The sequence below is a fragment of the Eubalaena glacialis genome, chromosome 3 (genome assembly GCF_028564815.1).
Source record: "Eubalaena glacialis isolate mEubGla1 chromosome 3, mEubGla1.1.hap2.+ XY, whole genome shotgun sequence".
In the NCBI taxonomy this organism is placed as follows: domain Eukaryota; kingdom Metazoa; phylum Chordata; class Mammalia; order Artiodactyla; family Balaenidae; genus Eubalaena; species Eubalaena glacialis.
Window position 1 is genome coordinate 63,532,805 of NC_083718.1, and position 26,460 is coordinate 63,559,264.

The 26,460-nt window shown below is 39.4% G+C and overlaps 1 protein-coding gene across 1 annotated transcript in view; it reads left to right on the forward strand.

Moving 5' to 3' along the window:
* The window catches only part of F5 (coagulation factor V), an 83,298-nt gene extending 57,248 nt beyond the window's left edge, over positions 1-26,050 (forward strand). The window contains exons 13-25 of the mRNA XM_061183123.1: positions 254-3,104; positions 5,927-6,089; positions 6,835-7,071; positions 7,966-8,176; positions 11,125-11,304; positions 13,156-13,272; positions 14,156-14,227; positions 15,064-15,167; positions 15,756-15,911; positions 18,146-18,290; positions 20,595-20,746; positions 23,671-23,853; positions 25,559-26,050. Coding sequence (XP_061039106.1) covers positions 254-3,104; positions 5,927-6,089; positions 6,835-7,071; positions 7,966-8,176; positions 11,125-11,304; positions 13,156-13,272; positions 14,156-14,227; positions 15,064-15,167; positions 15,756-15,911; positions 18,146-18,290; positions 20,595-20,746; positions 23,671-23,853; positions 25,559-25,702 — 4,715 coding nt within the window. The 3' untranslated portion in view covers positions 25,703-26,050. The remainder of the gene's footprint in view (positions 1-253; positions 3,105-5,926; positions 6,090-6,834; positions 7,072-7,965; positions 8,177-11,124; positions 11,305-13,155; positions 13,273-14,155; positions 14,228-15,063; positions 15,168-15,755; positions 15,912-18,145; positions 18,291-20,594; positions 20,747-23,670; positions 23,854-25,558) is intronic.
* The last annotated feature ends 410 nt before the right edge of the window (positions 26,051-26,460 follow it).

Below are 26,460 nucleotides of genomic sequence, written 5' to 3' on the forward strand. Positions count from 1 at the left end.
AGTATGCTGATCACATGATTGGATGTCATAGAAATGTCAAATTGCTAAAAGGTTTCCTATACACTTTCCTCTCGATTTCTTTCCTTATGTCACTGTGGAACAGTAACCAACAGTTCACAGATGAGTTGTGGTCCACAGACCACAGTATCCCTGATGAAAGTTCACTGGAAATTATCTGCCACAATGGACCATAGCGTTTTTATATCTTTTTCTGTACTCAGAGCTCTCTGTTCTCTCTGTCTCTATTTTGTAGGAACTTGGATGTTAACTACCATGAATTCCAATCCAAGAAGCAAAAAACTGTGGCTGAGATTCAGGGATGTCAAGTGTATCCGGGATTATGATGATGACTCATACGAGATTATATACGAACCTTCAAGATCTACATCCATAACTACAAGGAAAATGCGTGATTCTTCAGAAATCAAAGATAAAAATAATGATGCTGACTATGATTACCAGAACACACTGGCTTTATCATTAGGAATCAGGTCATTCAGAAATTCATCATCGACTCAGGAGAAAGATGAGTTCAATCTTACCGCCCTGGCTCTGGAGAACAACTCTGAATTCATTCCTCCAAGTACCAACAGAACTGTTGGTTCAAATTCTTCTTCCCCAGGTAACATTAGCAGGCTTATTGCCAATAACTTTGCACAACCTCTGAAAATTCTTCCTCACCCAGAAGCCACCACAGCTGGTCCCCCGCTGGAACACACCAGCTTAGATAAGAACTCAGTTCTCAACCCTCCCACAGCAGAGCATTCCAGCCCCTATTCTGAAGACCCTACGGAAGATCCTCTATACTCAGATGTCACAGGGATAAGCCTGCTTGCATTTGGTACAGAAGAATTCAGAAATCAAGAACATGCTAAACGTAAAAGATTCAAGGCAGGAAGAGGCCGAGCAACAAAGCATAGGTTCTCCCAGATGGAATTCCCAGCACATAAAACTGGTAGACATTTAAGCCAAGGCAACTCTTCTTCTTCCAGAATAGGGCCCTGGGAGAACCTTCCCAGTGACCTGTTACTCTTACAACAAAAGGATCCATCTAAGATTCTGAATGGGGAATGGCATTTGGTTTCTGAGAAAGGCAGTTATGAAATAATCCAAGATGCTTATGAAGACAAGGCTGTTAATAAGCTGCCAAACAGCCCCCAGAATGACTCAAGGACTTGGGGAAAAAACATCCCTTTTAAAAACAAGCATGGAAAGCAGAGTGGCCACCCAACATTTTTTGTAACTAGACGTAAACCTCTACAAGGAAGACAAGATGGAGGAAATAGTAGATTGAAGAAAGGCCTTTTTTTAATTAGGACACGAAGAAAGAAAAAGGAAGAGAAGCCTGCACACCATGTTCCTCTATCTCCAAGGAGTTTTCACCCACTGAGAGTAGAGGCCAACACCCCATTTTCAGACGGGAGACATAATCATTCATTGTTACTCCATACATCCAATGAAACATCTCTTCCCGCAGACCTCAATCAGACATTCCCCTCTATGAACCTTAGCCTCATAGCCTCACTTCCTGATGGTGATCAAAACTCCCCAAATGACACCAGTCAGACAAGCTCCCCTCCAGATCTTTATCAGACAGTGAGCCCAGAAGAACACTATCAAACATTCCCTATTCAAGACTCTGATCCAACGCACTCCACTACAGTCACCAGTCACAGATCTCCTCCTCCAGAGCCCAGCCAGATACCCGACTATGACCTAAGAAACAAGGCCTTCCCTACTGATGTTAGTCAAACGTTCCCTTCCTTGGAACTTGAAGTCTGGCAGACAACCACCTCTCTAGACCTCAGTCAGCCATCCCTCTATCCAGATCTCAGCCAGACAACCCTTTCTCCAGACCCTGGCCAGGAGACTCTCTCTCCAGACCTCAGCCAGACGGCCCTTTCCCCAGACCTTAGCCAGGAGACTCTCTCTCCAGACCTCAGCCAGACAACACTTTCCCCAGACCTCAGCCAGACTTTCTCTCCAGACCTCAGCCAGGAGACTCTCTCTCCAGACCTCAGCCAGACAACACTTTCCCCAGACCTCAGCCAGACTTTCTCTCCAGACCTCAGCCAGGAGACTCTCTCTCCAGACCTCAGCCAGGAGACTCTCTCTCCAGACCTCAGCCAGACAACACTTTCCCCAGACCTTAGCCAGGAGACTCTCTCTCCAGACCTCAACCAGATGGCCCTTTCCCCAGACCTTAGCCAGGAGACTCTCTCTCCAGACCTCAGCCAGACAACACTTTCCCCAGACCTCAGCCAGACTTTCTCTCCAGACCTCAGCCAGGAGACTCTCTCTCCAGACCTCAGCCAGACAACACTTTTCCCAGACCTTAGCCAGGAGACTCTCTCTCCAGACCTCAGCCAGATGGCCCTTTCCCCAGACCTTGGCCAGGAGACTCTCTCTCCAGACCTCAGCCAGACAACCCTTTCTCCAGACCCTGGCCAGCAGACGCTCTCTCCAGACCTCAGCCAGACAACGCTTTCCCCAGACCTCAGCCAGGCTCTCTCTCCAGACATCAGCCAGACAACCCTTTCTCCAGACCTTAGCCAGACGACTCTTCCCCCAAACCTCAGTCAGATGTCACTTTCCTCAGACCTCAACCAGGCAACTCTCTCTCCAGACATCAGTCAGACATCCCTTCCTCTTGATCTTAGGCAGACATCACCTCCTCTAGATCTCGATCAGACATCCCACACTTCTGAATCTAGCCAGTCATTGCCTCTCCCAGAATTTGGTCAGACTTTCCCTTATGCAGATCTTGGTCAGATGCCATCTCCTCCACCACACTCTCCACTAAATAACACTTCTATACCAAGAGAATTTAATCCACTGGTCATAGTAGGCCTCAGTAGAGATGATGGAGATTACATTGAAATTATTCCAAGGCAGAAGGAAGAGAGCAGTGAAGAAGACTTTGGTGAATTTGATTTTGTGGCCTATGATGACCCTTACCAAACTGATCTTAGGACAGACATCAACTCCTCCAGAAATCCTGACAACATTGCAGCATGGTACCTTCGCAGCAACAATGGAAACAGAAAAAATTATTACATTGCTGCTGAAGAACTATCCTGGGATTATTCAAAATTTGCACAAAGGTTTGGCCAGTTCTCTCCTTTTATATTCTCACTTTTCCACTACTGCTAAAAAAAGTAATTACAGCAGTCTAAGGAGATGATTCTGGGCAAATTATACTAAGTGTAACTTAGTTAAGTATCATTTAGTTCCCCTATTGCAACTTGGCCTATACTGTTTCCTTTGTCAACTCCAAGATCAGCTTCTCTACTTTAGGTGACATCTGGACAATATAAGAGCAATCACTCTAAGAAGTCTATGATATTTTGTAGTTAAATTAGCCCCCTCCTCTCTCTTCTCTTCTCATCACACACGTTCCTACCCCCTCTTCTTGCTCCAATGCAGAGCCCAACCTATCCATAGCTATAGGCTAATCAATATGATTTCATTGAAGTTGGCTTCAAATCCAAATTTGTGATGTAGAAATCTCCTTTTGCAATTACTTATTTAACAAAAACATTTTAAATTGTTTACTGATCAATATAAAGTATATAGCATCTTGGTGAAGATTAATTCAATTCCATAAGATTCCAGTAGCAGAGGCCAAGGGTATAAAGTAGCTTAGAAACAAAAAGGAAGTTTATACCCTCAACTGAGCCATTCACTACATAATGACTTATCTTGATTTAAACTTTTGTTTTAACTTGGTTTATAGGCTCACTCAGTCAATAACTCTTTAATGAGTACTTATTCTCTCCTAGGCATTGTGCTAAGTGCTGAGACTATAAAAGAGAATATAAACACAGGACTCCTGCCCTGATGGAACTTATGTCTAGTTGGGCAGGAAGATATGAACCAAGTGCTCACATAAATAAGTGTAAAAATTAACCATGATAAAGACCAATAAGGAAAGGTGATATATGGAGATATGAGAACTGGGGAGTCTGACTCTGGAGAAGCGGCATTTGAGCTGAGATCTGAAGATGAACAGGAGGTAGAGAGGGCAGAGCATTCTAGACAGAGAGAACAGCATGATGAAGGCCCTGAGGAAGGAGGAAGCCCTGAAGCTGAAGACCTGTGTAGCTGGAACTCAAGAAGAGGGTGGGTGCTAAGAAAGTGTTTGGGTAGCTCTGCAGAGATCAGATGCCACTAGACTTTGTGAGCCCTGGGAAGAATTTTGATGTTTTTCAAAGAGCAATGAGAAACCCTTCAAAAGCTTTAAGCCATTCCTAGTTTACTGGAATATGTCAGTTCCTTTCCTGAACCTTGTTACTTGCAGTCTTTTTAATGAAGGAGTTACACCAAGTGGCCCCCAAGATCTGCTGCAGCTCTAACATTTTAGGGTTCCAGCCACTCTTCAACCATAGAGTTGAAGGAGTTGATGCAATTTTGTAAGTGGCCTGACTTACAACAGAGAGCTTTTAAAGGAGCCACATGCATTTTTAAAAGATAATTTTTAATTTAATTTTGCTCAAGTGTGGAAAGCCATATTGGTCTGGTTCTATATTCTGGGATGACAATATAGAGAAAGGAGAGAAAGGGGGACGAGAAGCAACTACAGATTCTCAGGGATATCATGGGGACCATGTGTAAAGTGTCCAGATATAGCCCACAGCTTTTGCAAAAGCTAACTGTTACACTACTAAAGTTAAAACCAAAGTGCAACTAGAGTAAGCAAACACAATGCATGGTGTGACTTACAGAAATTATTTCATTAATCTGATGCCTGACATTTCCATATTAGAATTCTGTTAGTTTAAGAGACTTTCTCTCATGACTTCCTATTTAGATGTTGCACCCATTACTATATGAGAATAAATAGTTTATCTAGGGATTTCTCAGCAAGTTACTGAGGGAATAAGGTTTTCCAGAGTGTAAAGGGATGGAACTAGTTCCTTCAAAATCCTATGTCCCATTCCAGATATGCAACCCATTTTTATGGCAAAGTTGTTTTGCTCCTCCCCATGTGTTCTGTGAGACTGTATGTTATGCTTAGAGTCTGGAAGAACGGGGTTAATCCGGTAGAAAGGCTAGAAGGAAGGCAGAATGGGATTCTCTGTGGATGGCTCATGTTGTAAAACAAATACTGTGAGACTGAGGGATGAGCTTTTGGCCTGTTTCCCAGACTCCTGGGAAATTTAAGAGTCAGTAGGAAAATATGATGTGCTCTAGCTCCAGACTGAGCTGGTGAACTACATGAGGAATACTATGATTTAGCAAAAGCAAATGTGGGAAGAGTGGCTACTTTCAGAGTATAAAACACTCACCCATCCAGTGACCTTTACAGGGGTGACCCTCTAAATCAACTGACTCTTATCATCTGCCTGTCCTGGCACTGTCCCATCACATGGCTTTGTCTGCTTTTGATATTAAAATCTGCTATGTTAATATATGATTATATTTGTCATTCATTAATACATTAAATAAATATCTGCTTACTATGTGCCAGATAACTTGCTAGGCACTAGAAATAAAAATTATAAGCAAACTAGGCACAATCCCTAACCTCATGGGGCTTTCACTCTAGTGGTAGAGTCAGATATTAATAGATAATCTCATGAATAAATGATACATAATTTACTATATATACTATAGAAATATTATAAGAATACTACAGGGATTTACTATATATACTATAGTAATAGTATAGAAATGTAAGGAATGCTAGAGATTTGACCCAGTCTAAAGGATCATAGGAGGAGATACCAAGAAATGATATATGAGCTGGGAGTTGAAGGATATTTACTGGCTTGTGGTTTTAGTTATTTATATTTTAATTCATTTGTTCATCAAATATTTATCAAATATCTTCTCTATATACTATATTCAGAAACAGATAATTTCCTAAATTCTTGAATGGTCTTTAATTTGTTCTTTTAAACAAATGCTATTATTATCATTTCAGTGAAGACACTGATGATGTTTCAAAGGACACCATATACAAGAAAGTAGTTTTTCGAAAGTACCTTGATAGCACTTTTAACAAACTTGATCCTCGGGGAGAGTATGAAGAGCATCTTGGCATACTTGGTCCTATCATTAGAGCTGAAGTGGATGATGTTATCCAAGTAAGTCATCTTTTGAGCATTGCTAAGATCATCAGAGGAATTTCCACAAGCACCAGAGGGTTGTAGAGATGAAAGTGGCAAGAGAGCTATGGTGACTTATTTATTTTTCAAAATTAACAAATATCTACATTTCTTTTCAAAGACTGCTTGCCAAGTAACTTGCCACTCTTCAAGAAAAAAAAAAATGATCTCATAATTTTATTTCTCCCTCTGCTAAGCTCCTGTTCATTCTATACGGGCCAATTCCATTTCTCCTAAGAAACTTTCTTTAATTCCCGCAACCTCTCCTAAACATTCAGCTGAATTGCTCCTCCCAGGCATTCCCACCTAATCCCATTCATACTTTGTTTATAGCACCTTTTGTCTCCAGATTTTTAACTTGCATTCACATGTGCACCTCTCTCTAGCCAGTAGGTTGAAACCTTATCGTGAGTAAAACCCAAGCCTCATTCATTTTCAAATCTCTAGCACCTATCTTTATCATTTCATTTGTAAATAATGTCAATACTTTTGCTTTGAGCCTAAAAACAAACCTGTTTTGGTGTTTCTGGAGTAAACTACTTAGGCCCTATCTCATAGGATGGTTGTAAAATTAGATGAAATAATATACGAAAGTTACTTTGCAATTCTAAGCATTCAGTATATCTTAGGTTCAATTTAATAGCCATCCACTTTGACCCATAATGCTGACATTTTTTGGGCTTTATTAAACTTAAATACATTTGTGAATCATTCTTTTTTTTAGGTTCGTTTTAAAAACTTAGCATCCAGACCATATTCTCTTCATGCCCATGGGCTTTCCTATGAAAAATCATCAGAGGGAAAGACTTATGAAGATGACTCTCCTGAATGGTTTAAGGAAGACAATGCTGTTCAGCCCAACAGCACTTATACATATGTATGGCACGCCACTGAGCGATCAGGGCCAGAAAATCCTGGCTCCGCCTGTCGGGCTTGGGCCTACTACTCAGCAGTGAACCAGGTAAGCATAGCCGTCGAAAATTTTTGTCATTTCCCCTAACTTATAACCTGAGTCCACCAAATGGAAGTGTCACGATTATTTCTTAGTAAATATCTGTCTTTCCATGAGGATTGTGTAAGGATCATGGTCAACAGTCGACAGCTACCGTAATCAGGGACTCTCCATGCAGATCTTCAGATGACAGTGAGAAGCATTTGTTCAGTGGAAAGGAATGAGGAATACTTAAAAAGTTGGCCGTAGTTAGAGTGACTACCTTTACAGAAGAAGATGTTTATCTGCAATTTCCTTGAACAAGTATTAGCTTTCTTCTGCCTTTTTATTCTTTTTTTTTTTTTTTTTTAATAAAAGAACTACAAAATCAAGACTCCCTCATTTTGAGCATGGTAGAGAGCATAGACTTAGATTTCAATTCCTATCCTGTCACTGACTGTGTAGCCCTAGGAAAGTTACTTGAGCTCTCTCAGCCTCAGTTTCCAAAGTTAAAAATGAGATAACAGTATATAGCATGTATAGTAAGCACCTGGTAATATTTGTTCAATAAATGAATTTATTTTTAACCATATAGGATTGTCGTCAGAATTAAATAAGATACTATAGGCAAAATATTGAACATAGTAGTTGCTCAATAAATAGTATTTATAATAGTATCACTATTATTATCATCATTATTATCATGACTACCATGTCGAAACAAAGGATTAATCAGAGGAAGGGGCTGTGAACATCACAGAATTAGATGATTACTATCCAGGCTTATTAAGCTATTCATTTATAATCTTCAAATTCAGAGCCTCTGAGAAGGTCTCCTTTTCAATATGATCAGTGATTGTCAGAAGGGCAAAGAAAATCTTGAGAAAGAGATCATACGTGCAATTTGCTCTTACTGTCTTCCAGGAAAAAGATATCCATTCAGGCTTGATAGGACCCCTTCTGATCTGCCGAAAAGGAACACTTCATAAGGAGACCAACATGCCTGTGGACATGAGAGAATTTGTCCTACTTTTTATGGTCTTTGATGAAAAGAAGAGCTGGTACTATGAAAAGAAGCCCACGAGGTCTTGGAGACGCACATCCTCAGAAGTAAAAAACTCCCATGAGTTTCATGGTATTTTCCTCTGACTTTGATCTAGTCTCTGAACCTAATCATTGGGTGATAGTGATTCCTGCCCATAGGTCTTCCCAAAATTAGACATGAGATGCTTCTGTGGAACCAGGAGCTCTGACACCAGGTCCTTAAATGTCTACGAGGGCTGATGTAACCTGGCAGGTGACACTGCAGGTGAAAGAGAGTATACCAAAATCTGAAATCTAAAAGATAGCGCACAAGGCTGCTACAAAACCAACCCAAGCAAACCAACAAAAAAGCCAGGGTGCTTTAGTTGGTAACATAAATTGGAAAGGAATTAGCATTATTCTGCAATTTAAACAGTTAATAGAACTGTTTATTGATCTCTAAAGGATCAATTATTTATGTAGAAGTGATCGCCCACACGTACTTTCAAAATAAGAATGACTGTAATATTTGTAGCTCTCAGCAGTTCCCAGGTGGCACCCAAAGCATATGTGGAGAAAACGATACAGGAAACTGTGTAGCCAGCTAATGGAAGAAGAGTGCCAAGAGAGCATTTGGGTGGGAAAAGAGGGGAAAGCATATCTACTCTGAAATCCATTCAGGAACTTCGTCTGTAAATTGGCAACAGAACTACAGTTTTAGAGAAAGGCAGAATTTAGGATTTGGTGAACAACAAATAGAATGACTTAGGGATCAGAAAACAAATGAAGACCCTGTTTTCAGAGTTTGATAAATGGAGGTGATTTCTATGAGATTTCTGATCAGGAAGGTCCTGTGCTTTGGGTGATGGGTCCGTCATTCAGTGTAATAGGAAAGAAGAAAGCTGCTATTGTTTCAGGAATTAAAAAAAAAAAAAAAAAGAAAGACATTATAAGCAATATCCAGTTCACTGCCACCTCCTCTCCCCAGCCAGTCATCAAGGCTAAGTCCGTCTATGCTCCCTCTCCCACCCCATTTATATACTCAGGCTACCCTTTTTTAGCTTATTTTCCTTATTAAACTTCTGTAAGTGTGGAATACAATCTGACCTCACCTGTAAAAACACTTTGGCGTAGAGGAAAGGAAACAATATGATTTACAAGCTGCTCCAAAACCCCACCCTCTGGACTCTGCTTATCACACAAGGTTAAGAAATTCTATTAAGCAGTCTAGAATAGAGTCAATTGAGAGCTGCCCCACAGACTCCAAGCAGAGCTTTCTTTTCTCTTCTCCTACAGTCTCTAGGCCTTTCAGCCCAGGGTGCTTGGTCTCAGGGGTAGGAAGCACATCCTCTGAAAATCTCTCAACCTAGTGGAAAGTACAGACTGCAGAATCAGACAGGCCTATTTCTTAGCTATGCCCTTTACTTGCTGAGTACCCTCGAGGCCCTGCTTCCTGATTCTTCAAAGAAAGTGTAAAATGCATCCAGTATAGTTTTAGTTTTAAATGTTTTGTCGTCTAAATCTCTGTAATTTGGTAATCTTCCACTGTAGAACTTATCAGGGTATTTGATAAGCAGACCACCTATGCCTGGCCTCTGCAGTATGCATTGAGTAAATATGTGTTGGATAGTAAACAAATGAATGAATTTTATTCACTCAGCTCAATTTATCAAATGTTTACTGAGTGCCTACTCTGTTGAGCGTCTTCACTTTTGTATCCTGATGTAATGGTTTAGCAGTGCTGACCTAATAACCACTGGAGATACCTTTTACTTTTAGGAGATCTATTTCTTACACAGAAACTAAGATGAGGAGGTGAGGCTGGTGTTATGAGTATGTAGACAGGCGCTTTCATACCTGATATAATTTTAAGAGCGCCAAAATGATCTCAACTCTTCTCCCTCCAAAAATTCACTTTCCTGGCTCCAGAAATTCCACAGTAGTTCCTTTAACTTTAGAAGAATAAACAACAGCCACCACCACCACCAAAACTTCCCTCACTTCAGTCCCAATTAAGTGCGTGGTAGCATTAAGCTTTATCATTAAAATTTTGTATGTATTCATTTTTTAAGGTGATCAAGTTTATCAGATGCTTAAAAAACACATATTTCAGTAAGGAGAGAGTTGATAAAGTCTGAGAACCCTAGACATCCAAGCTAGGAAGGGGGCAGAGGAGCAATCAGACAAACGAGAGAATAAACATGAATGTCTAAGGCTGGTGGGTACAACGAAGATAAAGACCAACTTCCTGGGCTTCCCTGGTGGTGCAGTGGTTAAGAATCCGCCTGCCAATGCAGGGGACACGGATTCGAGCCCTGGTCCGGGAAGATCCCCCATGCCGCGGAGCAACTAAGCCCATGTGCCACAACTACTGAGCCTGCATGCCACAACTACTGAAGCCTGCATGCCTAGAGCCCGAGCTCTGCAACAAGAGAAGACACTGCAATGAGAAGCCCACGCACCACAACGAAGAGTAGCCCCTGCTCGCCACAACTAAGAGAAAGCCCGCGTGCAGCAACGAAGACCCAACAACGAAGACCCAATGCAGCCAAAAATAAATAAATAAATAAACTAATTAAAAAAAAAAAAAAAAAAGATCGACTTCTTAATTTTGCCTGGAACTATCTCTGAGTTTAGGAGGCCTTAGGGTGATACACTGCATATCCCCTCACTTACCCTCTTTCCTCTAAAGACTAGAGTTCACTTATCTGCCCATATTAGTCTACCCTTTTCGTAGCCTAGGAAAATTCATACTATAAATATAAAGAACAAATGGATAAAGCACAGAACAGGAAAAGTGTAAATCTGGGGAAAAGAGTGATAAACTGTTTGGAAAGGGTACTCACCCACACTTCTGCAGTAGCCTGGTGTGAGAAGGAAAAGGTGGCTCTGTTTCAGCCTCTTACTGATATTATGACATATAGGGGGCCCCTTACTATGTTTGGGTGGGATTGGGCATGCAGAGTAATAAAGAAGATGGGTGGTGAGCAGGAGGCCTCATATTTCCTCTTTCCTGATGTACACAGATTTTTGATTGATTGCAACTCTCTGTCCTTACAGCCATTAATGGGATGATCTACAACTTGCCTGGCCTGAGAATGTACGAGCAAGAGTGGGTGAGGTTGCACCTGCTGAACATAGGCGGCTCCCGGGACATTCATGTGGTTCACTTTCATGGCCAGACCCTGCTGGAAAATGGCACTCAACAGCACCAGTTAGGGGTCTGGCCTCTTCTGCCTGGTAAAGATCTCGGCAATGAAAAGAGGTCCCTGTGACAAAATGGCGAGAGCAGACAATCTTAGCATCTGTAACTCTTCCTCGTTCCCTCCTTGTGCCTCTCCTTCCAAAGGGGTTAAAGCATGGGCTCTGGCATGGATCCTGGGCAAAGCCATATTCTAAACCTGCATGCAGAATACAGAAGAGTCAGCTAAATGTCCGCACTGTTTGTAGCACCACACAGACTAAATGTGCAGCCCAACTTTCTTCTACAGAGATGCTCTGTCTAGTGCAGATTCTTCCAAGCCGTGATGTGTCACGCAGGCCAGGTCTAAAGCAGATCACAAAATGAATCCCACGAGGTTCAGGCAGCTAAAGCTTTCTGTTGCGCGGAGATCAGAAACTTACCAGGATTTCGGGGTTCTTGAATTCTACTGCTCCCTCTATCACCCTGATATCTTTAGGCAAGTGACTGTAGGAATCTGAATCTTAAACTGACTCATGAGGGGAAAAATATATTTTTAAATGATTATAAAAGCTAAAGAAAAATAAAGGTATGTAAAGCTTTTCATATGCAAAATAATGATACGTTTTAAACAAACTACGATCATCAAAAAGGATTTTTATGTGCCAGTGAATGGTTTGTAGGTGTGTATCGTAGGTGTGTGAGTGGAGGTGTTAGTGCTAGATGCCATTGATCCTCAAACTGCGGTGGACATAATACAAATTTACAAAGCTGGTTAAGACGCAGATGCTAAGGAGAGATTTTGCTCTCAGAGACTTGGATCTGATAGAACTTGGGCAGGGGCCCAGGATTTTTAACAAGCAGCCTACCTTCCATAAATGCTATCTGAGAAGCTAATCAGGGCAGTCCCTTGATAGGACTTTGGGTGGGGAGGTTGATGTGTGAATCAGCCTCAGATGTAGGCACCCAAGTCCAAACGGGCCCGATTTAGTTAAGGATGGGGTAAAAGGGTCCTTGTTTGTTTGAAACATGCCAGTTTCTCATTAACAAAGCTATAAAGACCTACTCTGTTAAAATCAGGGGCAGAAAGGATTAGGTCAAACTCACTCCTAACTTTTCACCAAGTGTTATCAGATCAGTCATCCTTTCCATGAGCCTGCGAGAAGCTGGGGTTCGCTGGCCCACCTAAATCTTCATACCTAATATCTGAATTAGAGAGTAGAAGGCTGGAGGTCTTTTTTAGCATGTTTGAGGAGGATGACCATCAGCTATTACTTTTTACTCACAATCTAGGAAATGGTCACATATTATAGTCAGCAGAATTTAAGTATTAACTGGCGGTAGGTAATGTTAAATACCAGAATGGATAATCAGAGGTTTCAGAAAGCTCATTCTTTCAGTGATTTTCTGAAAGAATTTTTGTACATCTCTCTCTAAAATGTAAACTTTATAGAAAAATTGAAACATGGGGGAAGGATGTTTTATTTTAATTTTCTCAGATAAAAAAGAAAAACTAGAGAAATGAAAAGAGAGAAAGGAAACATGTACAGTATTTTTGAGGCCCAATGACATATCATTCAAGGTTGCTTTGATAAGCTGTATTATATTTGGGTTAACTTGTAACATTATATTTAGATAAATGAAAGTTTCTTTCTAGTAAGGGGTGTTGGAGATTTTTTAAAGTCCCAGGGCAATTTATTTTTAGTAAGTGTGTGTGTGTGTTGTCACTGTTGTTTTGTTTTGATCTCTTTGTTACACCTGTAGTCCTGCCTAAAGAGAAATGGGTAACTCTTAAGCTATATTCTAAACCACTTGCAATTCAGGGATTTTAGGATTCTTTGGTAGTGGTCAACCAATGTTAACCTGTTAATCTTTGTGTATGCAATGTTGTCCTTTACTCTCTATTTTAGGTTCATTTAAAACTCTTGAAATGAAGGCATCAAAACCTGGCTGGTGGCTCCTAGACACAGAAGTTGGAGAAAACCAGAGAGCAGGGATGCAAACGCCATTTCTCATCACAGACAGAGGTATCATCCAAGAGCCACATTATATTTTTAGCAGGAGAGTGCCTGTCCCTAGAATATTACCAATTTTTAGACTGGAAATATTCAACTCTGAGAACTCTGACATAACAGAGGCGTAATCTGTAGCAGTAATTTCTTTTATTCTGACCTATAGTCTGACTATACTGCAAACATCAGTTTTAAGCCAAATGGTTCAAACCAAAGGCATTCCTCTCATTTGAGGAACCAATATAAAGCATCCTCCTTCATGATTTGTGACCCATGGGGAAGTGAACGTAAGAAATTCTCCAGACTCCCGGAGTAGAGGAGGGGAGAGAAACCAGGAATTCAGCTGTGACTGAGATAGTCACTGAACTTGGCATTTCAGTATTCGAGAAACACAGTTTCCATCTGTCCATCCGTCTGTCCATCCAACCAGCCAGCCAGCCAGCAAGCCAGCACTTATTAAGCACCTGTTGAGTACCAAGCACTGTGTCAACATCCAGATAGTTCAGTGGCTAGTATTCCCTTCTTTGATCAGTATATAAATAACATTGTAACTTTCAGCTCAACTTTTGAGAACACAGTCTTATGAGGGATAGTACTTAATATTGTAAAATGGCTTATTTTAAGATACAAACAGATGGAAATTAATTTAAAAAGTATTTGCACTTCAGGATAAGTTGTTTTCCACTAGGGCGTCACTAATTTTAATTTCTGTTAAAGTACCAGTTCTTGCTAGTACATTTACGATTTTATGGTCAGACATATTTAAGTCAGTGCCACACAGGTAGGTGAAAACATCTAATTACTGACCCACTAGAGGTATAATCTATAGCCATAGAGATTTTACTTTATTATATGTACTTTCTAAGCAAAAATTATTCATTGTTCTATTTTTTTGTAGACTGTAAAATGCCAATGGGACTAAGCACTGGTCTCATAGCTGATTCACAGATCAAGGCTTCTGAGTTTTGGGGTAAGTAGTAGCATCATAGCCTGTAAAAGGCACCTCCTACAATTGTGCTGTATACGGCCTGCAAAACTGTACATGACAACGCTGCCTATTGAATCCATGGGCCATTGCTCCTCTCTAGGCTTTTCTCTACCACAACATAGTAAAACAGCAGTAAAATATCTAATTACTGACCCACTAGAGGTATAATCTCTAACCGTGGAAATTTTACTTTGTTATATGTATTTTCTAAGCAGAAATTACTCATTACTCTGTTTTTTGTAGAATGTAAGATGTCAATGGAACTAACCCGTGTAATATTCTAGCCAGATTCACAGGGTCTTATAGGCCAGGTATTACAGTCCCCATTAACAGAGCCCTTTGCTGCATCAACCATGCATCTGTTCAAGAAATTTTTTGTTCACCCACTGTGTGTCAGGAACTCCTCCTAAGTTTCCTCTCTCTGCCTCAAACTCTTCCCAACATCAAAAGGTCAATTGTAAGGGATCATGAGGCTCCCATAAATTCCTCCCATGTCTTTCTGTTAGGCAGGCACACTAGGCAGAAACCACATCAACATAACTGAGAAAAAATAAATATGACCTATATGCAAGAAAGGGGGTGGGTGGTAGTTGACAGCTGTCCAAGCACAGGCCTGAAACCAAGATTTCGTCATCAGGGACTGACTTAGTAGCTGAGGCCCGTGTCAACTACCTGGTCTCCTAATTGCAACAGAAGTTCCTTTAGGAATCTGGTTTTCCACTGGGACTAAACTCACTTGAGAAATTGCTAGCTGTATGGTGTTTTTTGTTTGTTTTTTTTTTAATTCAGAATAAATTTTTTTCTTCCTTTGGATTTAGGTTATTGGGAACCCAAATTAGCAAGACTAAACAATGGTGGATCATATAATGCTTGGATCGCAGAAAAACTTTCAACAGAATTTAACCCTAAGCCTTGGATCCAGGTATATCTTATTAACCTGATAATATTTACTGCTACTGTAATAGTAAAAATGTGGGGTGTTTTGTTTTTGTTTTTTGGCAGTGCTACGTGGCTTGTGGGATATTAGTTCCCTGACCAGGGATTGAACCCAGGCCCTCAGTAGAGCAAGTGCAGAGTCTTAACCACTGGACTTCCAGGGGATTCCCTGTAATAATAAAAATGACAGTGATTTAATAATTTCTTCTTGCTGTTCTTGCAATGTTGTTAGGGGAAATGACAATTACTAGGTGCTAGGCACCATTCTAAGTACTTTGCATACTCAAAATGAACCCTATGAGGTTATTTCTAGTAATATCCCATTTTACAGGTAAAAAAAACCTAATGCACAGAGGGCTTAACTAACTTCCCAATGTCACATACACTAGTTAGTGGTTGAGTTTGGATTCAAGTTCAGGTACCCTGTGCTCAAATACGGATTGCCCCTAGCCATTTTATTAGTTTGTTAGGTGTTGGTTCTATTTTCTAAAGAAGGTTAGTTGTACAATGAATTAAGGCAGTGTGTGACTTGTTGACAAGGATGGTTCTGCTTAGTGGCTTTTCTATATTGCAGGTAGACATGCAAAGGGAAGTCCTGTTCACAGGGATCCAGACCCAAGGTGCCAAACACTACCTGAAGTCTTACTACACCACCGAGTTCTTTGTGGCTTACAGCTCTGACCGGACAAACTGGCGGATCTTCAAAGGGAACAGCACTAGGAACGTGATGGTCTGTGTGCACTGTTGTTTCTTCCTGAGCCTAGGGTTACTATATCTCTTTTAAAAATACCTTTCTGGGTGTTATAAATACAAATGGCTTTCTTAGTGTCTTATGGAGGAAGGTGGTAAAATGACGTGTCTATATATTACAAATTGGAGGGATAAGCTTGACTTCTGAAATTTCAAAACTTCATAAAACTTGAAAAAAAAATCTCTTTATAATCAAACTAAATACCCAGACTTCTCAGATTGGCAGATGATATGCAGTAGGGTAGAATATCTGGTCTTGTGCCTTCAAGAGCTCATGCTAAAAATTGGCCACCAAGAGTTTTGATTTTACTAACTCTTACATTTTATTTTGTTCTTTATTTCAGTGTAACTGAAGGAAATAGTAGTGTTAATACCAGTAATGCTCTGAGGCAGTGTGATTCTCACATTATTTTTTTTGCTGCCATGCCTGAGGAGTGACTTTCCCCTGTTGGATTGTCCAGGGGCTCAGCCAGTTTATTCCCAATGACCCAATTATACCAGCCCTAATTCTTCCCCTTCTCTCTCACCCCCCTCTCCAAAGAAAGCTACCTGAATGCAAGGAGTCAGTCCACCATTATTACACTGGTAACCTTGAATCAGTTTCATTTTTTCTGTAAATCATTTACTATGTTACTATCTTCTATATTATCATTTAGCTATATCTAATAATAAATTATTTGCACTATACCTTAGAATAGATCATGAAAATCTTAAATTATGGTTCTTACCAATCAGTATTGGAGACAGTACACAAATTACAGTTAAACTCCATAGCTTAAAGATTTTTGCATCTGTGTTCATGAGGGATATTTGTGTATAGTTTTATTTGTTTATACTGTCTTTTTTGTTTTAATATCAGAGTAATACTAGCTTTATAAAATAAATTAGGTAGTGTGCTCTTCTATTCTGTTTTCTGGAAGAGATAATCTAGTATTGGTGTTAATTCTTTAAACACTTGGTATAATTCACCAGCAAAACCAGGTGGACCTGGAGATTTGTTTTATGGGAATTTTAAAATTACAAATTCAATTTCTTTAATAGTTACAGGCCCTTCAAATTATCTATTTCATATTGGGTGAATTTGGATAGTTTGTGTTTTTTCAGTCAATTGGTCCATTTCCTCTAAGTTGTTAAATTTATGTGTAAGGGTTGTTTGTAGTATTCTCTTATTATCCTTTTGATGTCTGCAGGGTCTGTAGTGATATTGCCTATTGCATTTATGATATTGGTAATTTGCATCTCTTCTTTTTTGCTTTGTCAGTCTTGCTAGAGATTTGCCAATTTTTAAAAATCTTTTCAAATAACTGGCCCTTTGTTTCATTGCTGTTATCTATTGCTTTTCTGTTTTCAGTATTACTGATATCCGCTCTTTTGTTTTAGTTGGCTCTTCCTGACACTGTTCTGGCAGGGAAATGGGATGGGGCACAGCCTCTTTACTGCCAGGTAGAGGTCAAAGTCCATTCCCTACTTGGCCTCCTCTGTTGACACCTGAGCTGGAACCCCTCCTCTTTGCTGCTGGGTGGGGATGGGATGGTATCCACTGACACTGCAGGAGTGGGAGCCTTATTAGAAGTTGGAAGAGATGAAGAACCTGGGTCTCTATTTGGCTTTCTCTGACACAACCCCAGTCAGGGTGTTGGGGTGCCTCCTTACAGTCTCATGAGCATGGAAGTCTAGGCTCCCCAGTTGGCCTTTGCTGCTGTGGGTAGGAAAGGGGCCACAGTGTTTTCTATTCTATGATGTTTGGCTTGAAGTAGAATAATTGTTATCTAAAAGTTTTCTGTCTTGCTAGACTGCTCTTTTCTGGTCCTGAGGCTAGAGAAAGAAGGCTTTTGCTGGCTTTTTTTTGTCTGCACCTATTCGTGTTTCCTGGTTCCTGGCTTCTTTACTTATAAGTCTGTATATGCAGTAAAAAGAAAACCCAGGGGACTCACCACTGTGTTGTTCCTTGGGTCCTGAGAACCCTAGCCAGTCTGCCTTTTCTCCACCTTTCAGAGTCTTTTTATGTTTTCAGTTGTACTTAGCAGGAGGAATATGGCAAAGTATACCATCTTCCTGAAGTGGAAGTATTCCCAGTTATCTTTTAAGACCAAATTAATTTGATTCAGGCTACATGAAAACTTAATATTACAATATTAAATTGGATGAAAATTTTATTATAAAATCACTTTATAGAGAATTGTTATATAACTAAATTTTCCTCTCTTCCTCTAGTATTTTAATGGCAATTCGGATGCCTCTACAATAAAAGAGAATCAGTTTGACCCACCTGTTGTGGCTAGATATATTAGGATCTCTCCAACTAAATCCTATAACAAACCTGCCCTTCGATTGGAGCTGCAAGGTTGCGAGGTTAATGGTAAGGAACACAGATGCATTGTTTTCTAGCTGCCACTCAGAAAATCAAGATTTGGGGGGTATGGGAGAATGGGTAGAATTTTTAGTTCTCTTCACTTAGGCTCCTAGAAAAACCTTTGTGAAACAGAGTTTCCAGTCAGGTAAACTCTCATTGTGATCTAGACTGAGACTGGTTCTACCAGCCAGAGGGCAGGCTCTCTGAACAATTCCTGGATCATATGGATACTGCCTTGACCCTCTAAGGAAGGGCCCTAGGGAAGAATGACCTCCATCAGCCCATTTTCAATAAGAACTGAGAATCAAACTAGGTCTGACTCTTCCAAAGTCTTCCAGCCACGTCACTCAGACTTTAATGTAATAAAAGTATCTAGCAACATTACTGGCATATATTAGGTGTTCAGTGAATGTTTTTGAAATATAAATCTGCCTCCCAACTTCCTGAAACCTTGCTTGAACTCTGTATTCTGTTTCACACTCTGTGTAGGTACCCAAGCCTTTTCTATGTAAGCTTCTATTTTTCAGGGGATGTAATGTGACCTGTGGTATAAATAAATCTAGATAACCATAAATGGCCATAATAAAGTTCTACTATATATAACAAGATGCTTAAGGATTTTATCAACTATTCTTCTTCTCTGACTCTTAAAGTGGTGCTTTCCAAATTTTTTCACTTCAAAGCACATATAAAATATAATATCTGTCTCACAGTCTGGGGTAAAAGAATGAAGCAATCCACCCTGGGCTTGGTTGATCTAGGCACCACCTAGCTGCTCAAGGACTGAGGGGGGAGGGAGATCAATATACAGGCACACCTGTCCAGCAAAAATATTCTTCAACAAGGAAGGCAAAATAAAGACATATTTAAACAATATATATATATATACACACACATACAGGCACACCTAAAACTTGCTGTGGCACATCTTTTGGGGAGCTACAGTGCCCTCTCTCAGGGTAGAGGGAAAAAACCATGGCTCACAGTGGAGAAAGCTGAACCTTGGAATAAGTTTCTTATCAGCTGATAAGAAACTTATAAGCAGATAACAGTACAATAAACTCTTGATATTCATGAGGGATATGGAAATGGGCATTTTGCCAATGCCCAGATAGCAATGCTGTATAACATCGTCCACATAAAATGCAAATTTGGGGGATTTCTCTGGCAGTCCAGTGGTTAAGACTTAGTCTTCCAATGCAGGGGGTGCATGTTCGATCCCTGGTGGGGAGTTAAGATCCCACATGCCTCGTGGCCAAAAAACCAAAACATAAAACAGAAACAGTATTGTAACACATTCAATAAAGACTTTAAGAATGGTCCACATCAAAAAAAAATTGCAAATTTTGTTCAGGCAGGAAAACTTGAAACAGCTCCATAAGTCATTATCGTTTTTCTTTCCACATGGTATGCGATGTAACTGGTAGTTTGTTCAGGTCATAGAGTCAAGCTACCCTAAAATGTGACATTCAACAATGTTAGTCTAGTTAAAACCTCTGTTTTCTATACAAGAAGTATTACTTTTTAAGATCTCTTCACTTTCTTGATGTTTATATAATTAGTATTAGCAGTAAGCTTTCTTCTTTGAAGCCTTTTTTTCATGAAGAAAGTAAGGTATCACTTCAAGAAAATGTCTGCATGATTTGCTAGCAAGAACAAAGTGTCACAAAGATGATGATGGGCAGTCAGCTGGGCTCACTCACTAGATATGTTTCTTACACTCACAGATCAGCTTTGTTGCCTGTGACATTCAAATTCATGCCTTGGCGAAATTCTAAAGGGTGTATCACATGAATCACCCTCAAAGGGTTGGAAATAAAATATTAAATGTGACTCCCAAGGTCCCCTATAACTTCTTCTTTGTAGCTTTTGTTAGAAGAAATAGAGTATGTTTTTATATACATAGATACTTTAGGAGTACTGTCTACCTCAAAGCAAAGAACAAAGGTTCCATGACTCACTGAAGGAGGGAAATGAGTTTAGATGTTTAGAACATGGTATTTGATGTCAGACTGCCTGGGCTCAAAGCTAGTTTCTGATTCTTCTAGCAGTGTTATTTTAGTCAAGTTACTTTTTCTTGCTGTGCTTTTGTTTTCTCGTTTGTAAAATGGAGATATTTAAGAGCATTAAGTAATACATGTGAAGCCTGAAAACAGGGTTTAGCACTTGGACAATAAATGTTCATTGCTGTGATGGTTGTTTTTGTCATTACTTAGCAGTAATATTATTTCTTGTCTCCTCTGAAGTACAAAATGCCATGCAAGGGATATCAGTGGTATATAATTAATCACATTACTTTTTTCTTGACAGGATGCTCCACACCACTGGGTATGGAAAGTGGAAAGATAGAAAACAAGCAAATCACAGCTTCCTCATTTAAAAAATCTTGGTGGGGAGATTACTGGGAACCCTTCTGTGCCCGTCTTAATGCCCAGGGCCGTGTGAATGCCTGGCAAGCCAAGGTGAAATGTCCCCTGCAAATGGAATTCTCTCAGCCTTTCAGAAGAAAGCATAGGCCCTCACTACAGGGAACATGGGGGGCCTGGGAAGCCAGAGTATCATCTCCTGCTTTTGCAGATTATGATCCTAGGTCTGAGAACTAGGATGTGTGTTGTCTTGATAGCTTTAGCTTGAACTTTGGCTCAGAGAGAAGTTATCATCTCTGTGGTCTTGATTTAGACTAGGGGTGGGCAAAATTTTTCTGCAAAGGGCCAGATAATATTTTAGCCTTTGTGAGCCATACATTCTCTGTCATAACTACCCAACTCTGCCATTGTTGCAGGGAAGCAGCCGTCAACGATATGTAAATGCATGAACATGGCTGTTTTCCAATAAAACCTTATTTACAAAAGCAGGCAGTAGGCCAGGTTTGGCCTTGGGCTGTAGTTTGCCAACTCCTGATCGAGACAACTTCCATTAGGGATAAATGACTTAGATTTGCAACATCTTGTTTTCTTTTTGTTCTCTCCAGAATTTAGCAATATTTTTCATTTTCTTAAGAGTGTCATTTAAATTTTTTTGTTCTCATTTTTTCAGAACTTTGTAACATTCCTTTAGATAATTGGCAGCCTGATAAGATGCTGCAAAACCAGGTTTATAAATCTGTGATCTAAGTTTTGTAAACATCTCGCAAAGAGTTATATTGCCCTTGATATTAGCCCATTGAGTAATTAAGGTAACTTAGTTCTAGGGTAACTATTAATAATTGACTCATATTTATTTCATTCTTCGACTGACCTGAAAAATCTGAATGGCATCAGAAATCAGAACAGTCCAGTCAATCAACTTAATCCAGGTTCCCTATTTTCTGTCCTCCTAACTCCCTCCCTTAAGGAAGCTACACTCCAATTCCCTGGACTCTGTATAGAATCCCATGTCCTAATCTTAAATCAGGCCACCAGGTAAAGGAGGAGGGAATGGCGTGATGCAAGGGGAGCAAGTAGAAGAGACTATCTGGGCCCCATACAGAGAGTCTTGGGCAACTATGTCTGTGCCTTGAGACTCATTTCTGGATCATCACAGAATCACAGAATGTTAGAAAGGCAAAGGGTTTTACAAAGCATCTGGTCCAGATTTTCCTTTTAAGTCCAAACGCAAAAGAGGTTAAATAATTTTAGCTTAGCCTGGTGGCAGAATCAGGAATCCCACTCTCCCAATAGACAGATCTATGCTCCTTGCACCATTTGAAGCAACCCAAGCACCTCATTTTGCAATTTTGCAAAGGGGGGAACTGAGACCCACAGAAGTTAAAGTAATAAAAGTAATAATGTTATGTAACATTATATTGATTTAATTTCTATAATATAAATAAAATAAAATAAATATAACTAAAATAAAGGGACTTCCCTGGCGTTCCAGTGGTTAGGACTCCGCTTCCACTGCCGGTGGCCTGGGTTTGATCCCTGGTGGGGGAACTAAGATCTGCAAGCCACGCAGCACGGCCAAAAAAAGAAAGGTTAGAGAGAGGGTATCAACCAATTCTTTCCCAGATGGCCCTTTAAACCTGTTCATGGTGTAACCTTGTCATCCCACCCTCCATTTTACAGCCTTTAAAAAAATTTTGCTCTCTATATAATTTGCTCTTACTTTTGTGATATAGTAAAGGCTGCAAAGATAAAAGTCTAATTTTAATTTTTAAAGCTGTCATTTTAAATCTGGAATTTTAGGTCAAAACTATTTGTTTCACTTAACCTTCAATAGTATGAAATGTCTTGTATAGGGTTTCTTTAGAGAGGTGGAAAATCTAAGCCAGACATATGCAGGTATGCACGCAGACTGAAGTGTCTCTACCTCTTTGATGCCTCCAAAAAAAATTTACACCTACAAAGCTCCCCTAGCTATCTATATGCATTCTGTATCACTCGTACAACCTTGATTTGAAGACACACTAAAACACCACCAGATGTCACTAGAGGGTGTTACAAAATTAACCAAAATTATCTAATACAATCATTTTAATTCAACTAATTTGCTTTAAAAATACAATAACATGTGACTACACATATACATACATATGTGTATACACATATACATACATATGTGTATACACATATACATACATATGTGTATACACATATATACATACAGACATGCACATATGAGTGATGTTGAGAAAATATATCAATATTCATTATTTCATATAGAATTGAATGAGACTATGGGGCATGATAAACCTCCCAAAGATGAAAATTAATCTCAGATTACTCTAAAACTCAATTAGTCTTTCTGATCCTCTTTCTCCAAGCGCCTATCATCAAATTAGGCATTTTGTTAGGCCAGAGACAGGATAACTACTATGCCATATCCAGCCCTGGGTGTAGCTTTATTAGGTCTCTCAGATAGTACATTTATTTGAAATATCAGAAAAGAAGAAATTGGACTACTTCTCCTATTGGACATTAGCAATGGAAAGAAAAGTGGGGTTTTTCTAAAATAAGTTAAATTGAGAGAGGATACTATCTAATTCTTTCTCAGACAACTCTTCAGTAATATCACCGTAGCATTTAAATAAACTGTTTAAGAGAAAAATATTTACAGGTAATTTAGCAATTTAATACTTTTTCTCAAATAAAATGTATTTATTTGTTGAGCACCATCTGTGGGCCATACATCGTGGTAAACACCTGAAAACAAAACTAAGTCCCTGCCCTCAAAGGGTAAGGAACACAAGTAAACAAATAACTGTTGTACAATGTGTGAACTATTCCAAAAGTTTATAAACCTGCTGACAATAAACAAGAAGGAACAGGGAAGGATTCTAGGAGAAAGGGAATCCTCAGGGATGAGACAGAAAAGAAATCCTTCCAGCTCAGTGCATTTCTGAGTATCTTGGTCTAAAAAAGCAAAGGTTTTAATGTCAAATGCATTGTTCTAATCATTTTCATAGGCAAACAACAACAATCAGTGGTTACAAATTGATCTGCTCAAAGTCAAGAAGATAACAGCGATTGTAACACAGGGTTGCAAGTCTCTGTCCTCTGAAATGTATGTGAAGAGCTACACCATCCAGTACAGTGACCAGGGAGTTGAATGGAAACCTTACAGAGAGAAATCCTCGTTGGTGGACAAGGTACAGGGGTATCTTGGCAAAAAGAAAACAATTTGAAAACTGCTATGATGAGAACAGAACCTCAAATTTGCAAATCGTTCTTTGTATTTGATAAGCATGAACTGACATGCATCACTCTTTAAGTCTTCTAAGTCCTAGCTCTGTAGGTAGCTGGTCTTGGGATAGGGACCATGCACACTATCCTTCTGCTTTGACTGAGCCACCTATAAAAGAATGAGGACAAAACAGTAGGGGCTGGTGTGAAGTTTAATTAGCTCTGATTGAGAAAGATGGTGAAAGGGTTGTCTCAGCCTGCTTGGACTGTATAACAAATTACCATAGACTGGGTGACAAACAAAAAACACTTATTTCTCACAGTTCTGGAGGCTAGAATCCTAGATCAGGGTGCCAGCATGGTCGGGTTTTTGGTGAGGGCAGTCTTCCTGGTTGTGCTTTCATATGGCCTTCCTTGGTAGGCCATGAGGGCCCTACGCCCATCCTAGCCCTAATCATCTCCCAAAGGACCCACCTCCTCGTATCATCCCATTGAGGATTAGGGTTTGAACATATGAATTTTGGAAGGACACAAACATACAGTCTGTAACAGGGGTCTAGAAAACTTCTACCATATTAGCATTAGCTTGGATGTACTTGTTATTCATGGCTGATCACATACCCATGGCCATATACCTTTTTGTGTCATATTGTTATTAAAACAATTGTTATCCTTCCTGATGAGGAGACTAATTTCCTGCAAGATGAACTATTCCATTATACTCCTAAATTCCTAGTTATACGGTTTTAAAATACTACCAGAGGCAAAACTAAGGAGATGAACCTAATATTCCAGGAATGGGAATTGGGCTGAAACCAGTAGGAGGGGCAACACAGGAGAAGGGGATGGACATTTATGCTCACCATGGGCTCAGCACTTAATCTCAGTTAATGGATCTGAATCTCTTTCTCTCTAAACCCCTGGGTTGTTTATTTGTTAGGTTTGGTTTGGTTTATTTCTCACTGTATCAAGATATCCTCATAGTAGGGCAAAAATCATTTTTATAAACAAATAGTGACTTAGCTTCTGATGAGTGTAAATCTTGGGGAACTTGCTGGGGATGACAGAAACGCACCTAAAACACAGTTTAGTTGATGATATAGGGCATATGACCACAAAGGATAAATAAAAATACATGATGCATTTTATTTTAAAAGTTAGTAATAGCTAACCATTTATTGGTGCCCATTATCTGGCACTTAATAAAGACTTGTCAAATGTTTACACACTCTTTAAAATCTTTACAACAACTTCTATGAGGTAAAATTTATTATCCCCATTTTGCCAATAAGGAAATGGATAATCAGAGACTATAAGTAATTTGCTCAAAGTCACATAGCTGCAAAGGGGCTAAAGGCAGATATGCTTTTGCAGCTGCTCCACAGCACCATATCAGATTTCTTTATTTTTCCCTGTTTCAACTCAGATCACTGATGAGGTGATATCACTAAAGAGGTATGTCTGGAGTGTGAGTTCATAATTGATTGAGGATCATCTTTGTGATAATGTTGTATGTGTTCACTAATGCCCACAGTTTGAACTAAAAGGATAAAAAATTATAAGTTTTTTAAATTGAAATACAGTTGATATACAATATTATGTTACCTTCAGGTATAAGATTTTTACACCCATTATGCCATCCTTAAAGATTTTCTCATATTTTGCTTTCAGATTTTTGAAGGAAATAATAATATCAAAGGACATGCGAAGAACTTTTTCAACCCACCAGTCATTTCCAGGTTTATACGCATCATTCCTAAAACATGGAATCAAAGCATTGCACTTCGCCTGGAACTCTTTGGCTGTGATATTTAATAGAATTGATTATTCTAAAAGATAGGAGGGACTCAAAGATATCAAACCATTTAGAGTGGACAATGTATTTTAGAGCTATTTTAAATATTAAAATTTTTCCACTATTTCTCTTTTTTCTATTAGAGAATAAAATTTTATATGTGAAACCTTTATAACTCCTTATAACCACTAAGTAAGATGATGACTATTATCTCTGCATTAATTTGAGTATAGATGGGAAAATGTCAAGAACCAACAAGAAAAGGCTTATCTTTCACTGATTAAAAATGCTATATTAAGTAATATTCATGTAGTTAACATTCTTCATTATAGTTCTCAAACCCTATACACATTAATAAAAGAGATATTACTCTATTAAATCATTTATAAACCCGGATAACTTTCATTCCTATATTTTTCTTTAAAGAAACTATGATTTAAGAGTATAGGAAACAAACAGTATTTCTAAATGGTTTGTTTTTCTTGACAGTGGAGAGAAAAAGTCTTACTATATGAAACGACACGTGCTTAAAATACCCTGTCTTACTGACATGATAATGATTTTTCTGACCCTCCACGAGTAAAGATACAAGTAAGCATGTTTTCAGTGGTCCCGCTGGACTTGTGAATCTGGCCTGGTCTCCCTTGGGACTGATTGCATATATTGATGTTCAGGGTTAGGGATCATTAATAGAACAGATCTAAAATAACCATGGGATGGCTGAACATGTAACCTTGGCTTCATTCTAGCTGGTAGTACATGGCACACTGTTTCAAAA